Consider the following 10,302-nt stretch of genomic DNA (forward strand, 5'->3'; position numbering starts at 1 on the left):
CTAAAAATGCGCGTGCTCTTTGTGAGCTCGTTCCCGGCTCGTAACCAGCGCGTTCTGCCGTCAAGGGCGATCATTGGTTAAATGTGATCATGTGACTGATGCAAGCCAGATCCTTTTATTTAGCAAAACTGTGATTAATAGTTAAATATTATTGTTGAGGGGCCCAGACAGGACTCCGCACGCACACACACATAAAAAAAAATAATAATAATTTTTTTTTAAAAAAGTTGCCTCAACAAAAGGGCACTTTGGGCACCCATCAGGAAAGGGGCGGGTGCTCAAGCTTTGTTGGTGCAATCAGACAGGGGAGGAGGCACATGTATAACACCTTAACTTTCTCAGCACATAGTGAGAGGCTAGAACCATTTCTCCGGTGAGCCTGGTGAAGGAAACAGGCGATTTGGGGCTGCAGATGCCAAATTCCACCATTCTCGCCTCCCTCCATTGTGCCAACCATCTCACACAGACCCCGAGAGCAGAGCGTTTTGCAGATGTGTTCTCTCCTCTGCCCAATCATACCATCACAAAGAGCTCTAGTTCAAAACATGCCCTGGTGTGATGGTGCACTCACAGCCCTATCGGTTACCTGGACACAAAGACAAATTATTTAATGGGAACTGTGGGAAATGCTGAAGATGGGTGCAATAGAGTCACACAGTGCGTGGTGTAGCCTCGTAGTTCTTGTGGTGAAGAAGGATGGGTCTATACTGTTCTGTGTATGACACCAGGCTGTCCTGGACCAGTTAGGCACTGCTGGTTTTTTCCCTGTGCTGGATTTAACCAAGAGCTAGATGGTAGCTTCCATCGTCTCCAGAGCCTCAAAGAAAACCTCTTCTCCATCCCAACCACCAAGAAGTGTGCGTGCTTGTCCAAAGGGCTTTCAGCCTCAGTATTTACACTCTGAGTGTGCACCTGTGTACAGCCCGGCCACCTGTGTACAGCCCGGCCACCTGTTTACAGCCCGGCCACCTGTGTACAGCCCGGCCACCTGTTTACAGCCCGGCCACCTGTTTACAGCCCGGCCACCTGTTTACAGCCCGGCCACCTGTGTACAGCCCGACCACCTGTTAGGTAACGTGTGTCAGTCACTGGTCAGTGCATGTAGCCCCGCTCTTTGAAGATCATCTTAGCTTCCCAGCAGTGCTAGCTAGCTACTGTTTTTAATATGCTAACGTGCTCTTCAGAAATAAAGCTTGAAGCACCTCAGACTGTAATTGGGTCCTTTTACATTTACACACAGTGTTATAACAATGACTGCACCCAAGATTAAACTGCTGTCTGTAAACACACCAGTGCAAATGTTACCACATAACTTTTTGATACGTAGAACAGAATAAATACTTTTTGTCATTCGGAAAAGCAGAACGAAATTTTAGTGCATTTACTCATCATTGGACTGTACAATTAAATAAATCTAAATCTGAATAAAAAAGGATGTGTACCCGTAAGAATTTTAGGAAATCTAAATATGCTGCGCAGCAGAAATAGCAGCAGAAGAAAAGTGCACAATCACCATTCCATGTATGAAACTTCACTGCCCCACATATACAGTCATAATGTGCCGTGTGCATATTTATGGAGTTGGGGGCTGCAGTTTGGAGAAGACGCTGTTTTATTAATATACAAGAGACGAATTGGATGGGAAACTAAATTGTTGCAGAACCTGGCAATCCTGAACCTGGCAGCAGGAGAACAGCGCATGGTGGAGGTGGGTGGAGTCTGTGATGATGATGCTGGCTCTGCTGTGACGGCGTCTGTGAACAACGTCATGGAAGGATGGAAGAGAAGTCCCTGTGATCTTCTCTGCAGTCCTCACCACTCTGCAGCGATTTCTTCTCCGAGGCCGTGGAGCTGCCAAAGCAGACGGAGATACAGCTGCTCTGCACGCTGGTGCCTCGGTAGAAAGTGGTGAGGATGGGAGGGGTGAGGTGTGCTCTCCTCATCAGGTGCAGGAAATTAGATGCTGCTGAGTCCATTTGAGTAAATGATGAGAACTGAGAACTGAAAAAAGAACTGAAACAGGACGATTACAGTGACAGCTGTCACACCTAGTGCTGCCCTGTCAAGGCAAAGAGTAGAGATGACACTATTGATTTAAATTTGTTTTAATTACACCAGTACACTCGACAAAATGTGAGCTTCGATTTTTGAATATAAACAAACATTTAAAGCAGAAACTGCACATCCTGTTATCTGGGAGAGTTATATGAATAACTTTTGTTGCACTTTTACAAGCCTGGAAGCTGAGGCACGGCTTAATCCTGACAAGGAGACAAACTTCAGCGCTTTGCACAGACGTCACATCCTCCGTGCAGCACTTCCAGAGAGATCAACGACCGCCCATTAAGATCAGCCAGAAATCTGTCCCTTTCTATAGCTGCAGCTGAGCAAAGCAAGATATCAGGGTGCCGACAAAATAATAAATACCTCAATTTTCAGGTAGATGATGATGAGACCTGTGGCCGTGAAGTTCACATCTCTGAGCAGCAGAGAAGTGATAAATCCACAGAAAAAAATCCACTAAAACTGCAGGAAACTCTGCTGTCTGCAGCCCTGTTTCCAAGCTGCCATTTTACTTTTCATTTCACAGGTTTTATGCTTTGATATTAGAGTGCATTGTTTGCTAGATCGAGTGCAGCAGCATCAGTGACTGTATAAAAGATATAACCCCACTGCACAAAAACAAAGCTAAAATTTCCTGTTTGTGGGGTTTCCATGTTCCACTTCTGGAGCCACCCATATGGAAAAGAAATAGTAAAAACTTATATGATTTACTCATGAAAGTGGCCACTTTCTCATTACTTTCATATATTGTTTTAGTAAGTATCCAAAACATACAAGTTTCATTATATAATTTTTCAATTATATATATCTGTTTTCACTCTTGTATGCTTTTCATACAAGTTTCACACAAGACAGATACAAACTTTATAAGATTTATATATATCTTTTTCATATGGGCAAAGTCACACACCAGCTGGATGTGACCACGAAGCCCAGCTGCTCCAGTTCTGATGGTCTCTGCTGCTTTTACTGCTACTGATGACTAAATTAAGCTAAATACAACCACGTCACTACAATTAAAATGACACATAGCTTAGCATCTTATAGTTCTGCAAAGCGTCCAACATCACTGTAGCATTCTGTTAGTTTGTTAGCTAGATTAGCTGTTAGCATACACTAATTCTGTTACCCTATTTTACAGAGATGACATCAGCTGTACGCTCCACAGAGGCCCACGGGGCGATTGTGGCTCAAGAGTTGGGAGTTCGTCTTGTAATCGGAAGGTTGCCGGTTCGAGCCCCAGCTTGGACAGTCTCGGTCGTTGTGTCCTTGGGCAAGACACTTCACCCGTTGCCTGCTGGTGGTGGCCAGAGGGCCCGGTGGCGCCAGTGTCCGGCAGCCTCGCCTCTGTCAGTGCGCCCCAGGGTGGCTGTGGCTACAATGTAGCTGCCATCACCAGTGTGTGAATGTGTGGATGACTGGATGTGTAAAGCGCTTTGGGGTCCTTAGGGACGAGTAAAGTGCTATACAAATACAGGCCATTTATCATTTACACTTCATATCAGAATTATCTGGAAATTAAATTTAAAGTTTCACAGAGCGCTGTACAGCCTGGTAACATGGAAACTTTAAATAAAATGTTAGACTAAAAAACACAACAGCAGGAAGTTTAATAAAAGTGTAATTAGTTCTTTTATGTAATAACAGGATAGCCAGGAGTCCACATTATTTTCAACAGCTACATTCACAGTGGACGTTAGCGTAAAGCTAGGTTTCCTCTTGGAGAAATACCCTCCCATTCATCACAGCTGTGCTGTGTCAGATGTTCTGTTGACCCACTGAGAGAGGCATATATATATAGTGTGTGTTATGAGACTTATTTTCGACCGTTCCCTTTACCCACGCTGCTACAGCTGAGAAACACCGACCGAGTCCCACTCTAAGCCTCCATCCTGCCACCATCACAACATTAACAGCAAACTCATGACTCAGTGATGGAGACCATGGGAAGAGTCGTTTAGTGAAGTCATTCAGTCAATTAATGAGTCTACATATTTGTGAGTACTTTGAGGACCATTTTTATGTCCATGCAGTGCAAATAACAAAAGATTAAAACAATGACTAAAACAATTTTAAGCCTTTGTGTTTTATTACAAGATTTGACACCAGTGAGCTGATTTAAACCCGAGCTACAAACTTAGATGCTGAAATGTTTTCCTGTTTCCAAGCAGCTCACTATGGTGACAACTGATGCTTTTTTAAAAAGACATTCATGTGTTGTCTGGACATGATTATATAATATGGTAAATTGTAGAAATGATCGGGTTTTGCACATTTAAAGAATCCAGAGAGTCGTTAAGTTTGCCAGATATGAACTTTGTGAATGTTGTCAAACAGAAATGGAGCTGATGCAGCACTTGTGTTAAAACTTCACAAGCGGCGTTTTTAAAACATTGAGGAGGGTTCCTTAGAAATGTCACAGCTCTATTTCACAACACCATCTCCAGCTACAACATATTTGGCTACAGTCTCTGGAACGTGGACATCAAAACAACATTTAATGGAGAATAGAGAGCAGGAGGAATCAGACCAATCAGGCATGGTTTCTCACAGTTGAGCTGATCCAGGGTTTGTAACCACGGTTCAAAAACAATCATTTTTTTAGGCATGTAAACACAATTAAATCATTTCTGCTATTCAATACAAAACTTCAGCCCTCACAGATACAGCTTCATCAGGACTCGTCAAGTCCAGGACAGGCAGACATGGCACAGAACTTGCTATGAACTTCAGTTTGAACTCAACTCAGTTCAAACTGGTTTCTTGGCAGAATTTTAAAGAAGCCCCGCCCCTTCCTTACTGAAACTTAATATAATCTCCACTTGATCGCTACATGTGATCAGTGAACTGCACATTACAGCTGAATAGTTCAAACTAATAATTTTACTTTAGTAATAACTACTTTTTAAAAATATGAATCATGAAAGAATAAGCATGCACGCACGCACACACACACACAGACACACACACACACATGCACGCACACACGCACGCGCGCGCGCACACACACACACACACACACACACACACACACACACACACACACATGGACTGAAGGAACAAATTCCAAATGATGTTTTTCCATAAGAATCCAGGACAGATGCAAACAGCCAACATCACTACTCTTAGTAAATGTGCCTGGATGGGATCTGATCAATGAGGAGAACTTCCCAGTCGCTCCCAGTCGCTCCCAGTCGCTCCTCAGATGCTGCCGAGACACAGCGAGGCATTGGTGCCGCCGAAGCCGAATGAATTTGTAAGGGCTACCCGTCGACCCCGAGTCTGCCATTGCTGCGCTGTGCAGGGAACGTAATTCAAGTCGAACTCGGGCTCTGTTCGGTCCAGGTTGAGGGTCGGGGGCAGGACTTTGTGGTAACAGGCCAGAGCGGTGAAAGCTGCCTCCAGAGCCCCAGCAGCCCCGAGCAGATGTCCCGTGGCCCCCTTGGTAGAGGACACAGCCAGGAGGCTAGCACTTTGCTGGAAAAGTCTCTTGATGGCTGCATTTTCTGCTGCGTCTCCCAAAGGTGTCGATGTGGCGTGAGCATTTATATATGTGACATCAGCCAGAGAGACATCTGCATCTTTTAAGGCTGCAGACATGCACCTGTGGAGACGGTACGAAAGAGGACGTTTAAGGATAACTTGTTTTTGCTACCCTACAGATTCTTATTGCTCCATTTAAACAAAGACATGAATGAATACATGTCAGCACAGACTTCAAGTCTTTTTTTCAGGATGTTGTCATATTGACTTCTCTGTGAAACGAAACACCCAACATACCCATAACAACTGACTGAAACTGTAACCACTATAAAGAGGACTTGGTTCTCCTTATATTCAAATTGTGAAAGAAGCCTTAGTGTTGCTTTGGTTGAACTCATGGTATAGGCCAGATTTCTAATGTTCAAGTTATAAAATGTGAGGTCCAAAACTAACAGATGATGTTATGATAGCTACATCCATGTTTTATACTGTACGGTTTACACCAGTATCTGCTACGATGAAAGGATTGAGACTTTTAAAAGATAAAAACATGCCAGCGTGTTGACCTTAGTTTGTCACAAATGCTTTATGTGAAAACTTCCAGGAAATAAACAGCCTGGACATAATATCACTAAGACAGAGAAGCTGTGCTAAGGGGACAGAATCCCTCAACGACCCCAAACCTCTGATAGAAAACTCAATTAACATACAGAACAGAGAGACCAGTCCAGGCTTGTTGGTGTTTTTAAAGCGTCACAGGCATTTTAAGGTTTTTTTATAGGAAGACAAGTAAATCTTTACTCATCTTCAACATTTCAACCTGATAAAACACTCTTACCACCAAGCACAAAGCAACAAGCTTCCTGTATAACTAATTAGGCCAGCACAATAACATGCTCGCTGGCTCTCACTCAGGCGGTACCCGTCTCCTGCACCTTCATCCATCCTTTACGATGCTGCTACCAGGTGGATGCAACAAAATGTCAGTGGTCTAAAAAATGGAAAATATAAATTGTAACTAATCTTACACTCGTGTGTTTGCGACTAACATATATCAGCATACAACACAGCTGATCAATGATGTTTTAAACCCGAGGTTGTTTCCAGAATAATATTTTCATAATCAACTGAAAAATGATATTTCTAAAGCACAGGTACTTGAACTTGGTAACGGTAACACAAGGTATGGATACAATTACATAGCGGCCTATATTCAGCTCCTTCTCTACCATAGCCTACCTACAATTAGTGCTCCAGTCCAACGACATGTGTGTCCATGTAATTTGTGACTCTAACATGGCTGAGATAAGAGTGAGTTAGATAAAGTGTTAAATTGTATAGAATAGAATAGAGTGCTGTATGAATCTAAAATAACGTGTCTGTTATCCTGTCTTCTCTCACTCCAACCGGTCGCAGCAGATGGCCCCGCCCATACATGCCAACCCTCACGATTTTTCTGGGAGAATCCCGAATTTCAGTGCCCCTCCCGACAATCTCCCGGAGCCACCATTCTCCCGATTTTCCACCTAAACAACAAAATTGAAAAACCATATCCCAGAATTCATAGCGCGGACCAGCCAATTCAAGTTTCCAACAATGGCGGAAGCTAATTAGTTTTAATATTACTCTTATTTCTCTTTCTGGGTCACAAAATAAACTTTTAACATATTTTCAGACAAGAATGTAGCTGTGTAAACTTCAAATATCTGAGCCGGCGAGAACAGAGGGAGAGCCTTCAGTTTTCAGGCCCCTCTTCTGTGGAACCAGCTTACAGTTTGGATTCAGGAGACAGACACTATCTCTACTTTTAAGATTAGGCTTCAAACTTTCCTTTTTGCTAAAGCATATAGTTAGGGCTGGACCAGGTGACCCTGAATCCTCCCTTAGTTATGCTGCAATAGATGTAGGCTGCCGGGGATTCCCATGATGCATTGAGTTTTTCCTTTCCAGTCACCTTTCTCACTCACTATGTGTTAACAGACCTCTCTGTATTGAATCATATCTGTTATTAATCTCTGTCTCTCTTCCACAGCATGTCTTTATCCTGTCTTCCTTCTCTCACCCCAACCAATCACAGCAGATGGCCGCCCCTCCCTGAGCCTGGTTCTGCCGGAGGTTTCTTCCTGTTAAAAGGGAGTTTTTCCTTCCCACTGTCGCCAAAGTGCTGCTCATAGGGGGTCATATGATTGTTGGGCTTTTCTCTGTATCCATGAAGCGCCTTGAGGCGACATTTGTTGTGATTTGGCGCTATATAAATAAAATTGAATTGAATTGAATTGAACAGCCAACCCCCCGCCACTCAGTCACTCAGATAACTTAAAAATGTTCTTGTTTGGCTTTTTTCAGTGTTTTATTTGTTCGTGAGTAAATCGGTTTGAGGTTAAAGTTATTAGATTAGATTAAATATACCGAGAGAGCTCGTGACGTAATTCTGAAGGCTAGACCGTCCAATTTCACAGTCGCTCACTTCCAGCCTACCCGGCCTTCGGAGGACCCGGCCCACTTACCCGGCCCACGCGAAGGACAGGTCCTCAGGTGGATGCAGCCTCTGAATTTGGACACCACCGCTGTTTCCAGCCACCCCCTCACAACAGCCCTTTTGAATGTCTCCTTAATTCTGAGGTCTCAAGGTTGGCAAGTATGGCCCCGCCCCTCCCTGAGCCTGGTTCTGCTGGAGGTTTCTTCCTGTTAAAAAGGAGTTTTTCCTTCCCACTGTCGCCAAAGTGCTGCTCATAGGGGGTCATATGATTGTTGGGTTTTTCTCTGTATGTATTATTGATCTACTGTACAATATAAAGCGCCTTGAGGCGACTGCTGTTGTGATTTGGCGCTGTGTAAATAAAATTGAATTGTATTGATTTTTGAAAAATGTGGCTTAAGCTCTGACATATAGTCTAATGTGCACTCATTTTCTTCCACTTACCCAACCCACATAGGAACAGACAACCATTCACATTCACAGCATGGTGAATTTAGATTTACCAATTGACCTAACCCCATGCATGTCTTTAGACTGTGGGAGTAAGCTGGAGTACCTGGAGAGAACCCGTGGAGACACAGGGAGAACCTGCAAACTCCACACAGAAATGTCCTAGGCAGAACTAGAAACCTTCTTGTTGTGAGGCAACAGTGCTAACCACCACATCATCTGCCACCCATCAGTAAGACTACAAACATTACATGGAACTGCATGGTTGATATGTACCTGTTGCATCCAATCCATTTTTTTGGTCCTTCTATCTGGGATCCAGTTTTATAAATTCACAGTTTCATAAACACCACTTATGAAATTTTGGGCATATATTTCTGCATGAAGTAACTAAATTTGTTCTTACCCTACTTTACTGATTATCAGTATATTTTAAAAATATATAAATACTAATATGAGCAAAAAAACCCAAACAAACAAGAAACAGCATCATCAAGTGAGAAAACTTTGAAATGAGTCACCTGAATGCCCCATCGCCATCCACAGTAGGAGCAGTTATGTGAGTAGCGTCCCCTGAGAGCCCATAACCCAGGACCTCTGCATAAATCCGGGCTCCTCTACTCGCTGCATGGTTCAGATCCTCCAGCAGGAGCACAGCTGCTCCTTCTCCCATTACAAAACCTTCTCTTTCTGGATGAAAAGGCCTTGATGCAAGTGTAGGGTTGTTATTCCACTTGGTCGCGAGGGCACGGGCCCTAGCAAAGCCAGCTAATGAAAGTGGCCCCACACAGGATTCTGTGCCCCCTGCAACCATAGCAACTGCATCCCCGTGAGCGATGAACCTGGCTGCATCACCTACGGCATGTGCACCTGTGGTGCAAGCGGTGGACACGGCATGATTGGGACCCTTTAGCTTGTGTTTGATGCTTATGTGTCCAGCAGCCATGTTGACAAGGATGCGTGGCACAAAGAATGGACTCACTTTGTTGTAGCCCTTCTCTTGGAAGAGGGCGGAGGTACGAGCGATTTCGTCCAGCGACACCATGCCCATCCCAACAGCCACCCCTGTGCTGAGCTGCTGCTCTGGGCTTTTGGGACACCAGCCTGCATCCTCCAGGGCCAGCTGAGTAGCTCCAAGGGCCATTACGGTTGCTGATGACATGCTACTGATCTCTTTACGAGAAGCAAATGTTTCCTCTTCAAACTGACCCTCCTTGGTTCCTCTGGGCACCAGAGCTGCTACTCTACAGGGGAGGGTCCTGTACTCTTCTGAGTCCAGGGAAACTACCCCACTCTGACCTTTGATCAGACGGTCCCAGGACAGAGCAGTGCCTGTGCCCAGAGGACAAACTAACCCTATTCCTGTGATAACAACCCTCCTTCTTTGTTGCAGTCCAGAGCTGTGGTGCCTCGACTCCTGATTCGGACCAACACCGGCATTCTTGTGCAGAAGAGTCCTTATGTTCTGTGGTCCCAACCGTAGTTTATTCCAACAAAACAGTGAAAAAACAGACATCCTGCTGTCTGTGTAAGCTTTGACAGCTTCGGGCTTAGTTGGACTGGAGTTTTTACTGTAAATATCACAGGAAAAAGGAAATATAGTTTAAAAAAAAATATATAAATGACGGACTTACATAAACTAATTACAGAACAGACCAAACTAGAGTTAGCGGTTATTTATGATGTCCGTGTCCATGCCTTCCTTGTGTTTGTCTTCAGCTGTATTTAGGTAGTATTAGTAAAGGCCAGATCCATTTAAATGGCCAACAAAAATCAACCAACTCAATACCACAGGAAGAAAACACATAAAAGTGTTTAATTGTGGA

At 44.0% G+C, this 10,302-nt stretch overlaps 1 protein-coding gene across 1 annotated transcript; it reads right to left on the bottom strand.

Moving 5' to 3' along the window:
- Positions 1 to 4,147: 4,147 nt before the first annotated feature.
- oxsm (3-oxoacyl-ACP synthase, mitochondrial) lies at positions 4,148 to 10,069 on the bottom strand. Its single transcript, XM_087835384.1, has 2 exons — positions 8,998 to 10,069; positions 4,148 to 5,668 (listed from the first exon to the last, which is right to left on the bottom strand). The coding sequence occupies exons 1-2, from the start codon at positions 9,990 to 9,992 to the stop codon at positions 5,266 to 5,268; spliced, it is 1,398 nt and encodes a 465-aa protein (XP_087691510.1). The 5' UTR covers positions 9,993 to 10,069; the 3' UTR covers positions 4,148 to 5,265.
- Between the last annotated feature and the right edge of the window lie 233 nt (positions 10,070 to 10,302).

The sequence above is a fragment of the Neolamprologus brichardi genome, chromosome 22 (genome assembly GCF_056152115.1).
Source record: "Neolamprologus brichardi isolate AB-2024 chromosome 22, ASM5615211v1, whole genome shotgun sequence".
Lineage (NCBI taxonomy): Eukaryota > Metazoa > Chordata > Actinopteri > Cichliformes > Cichlidae > Neolamprologus > Neolamprologus brichardi.

Excerpts from the sequence above, each read along its gene's own strand:
- oxsm (XM_087835384.1), bottom strand. The coding sequence starts at position 9,992 with ATGTCTGTTTTTTCACTGTTTTGTTGGAATAAACTACGGTTGGGACCA. Across the intron at positions 5,669-8,997 it reads GATGGCGATGGGGCATTCAG|GTGCATGTCTGCAGCCTTAA; the intron begins GTGACTCATTTC and ends CCGTCTCCACAG.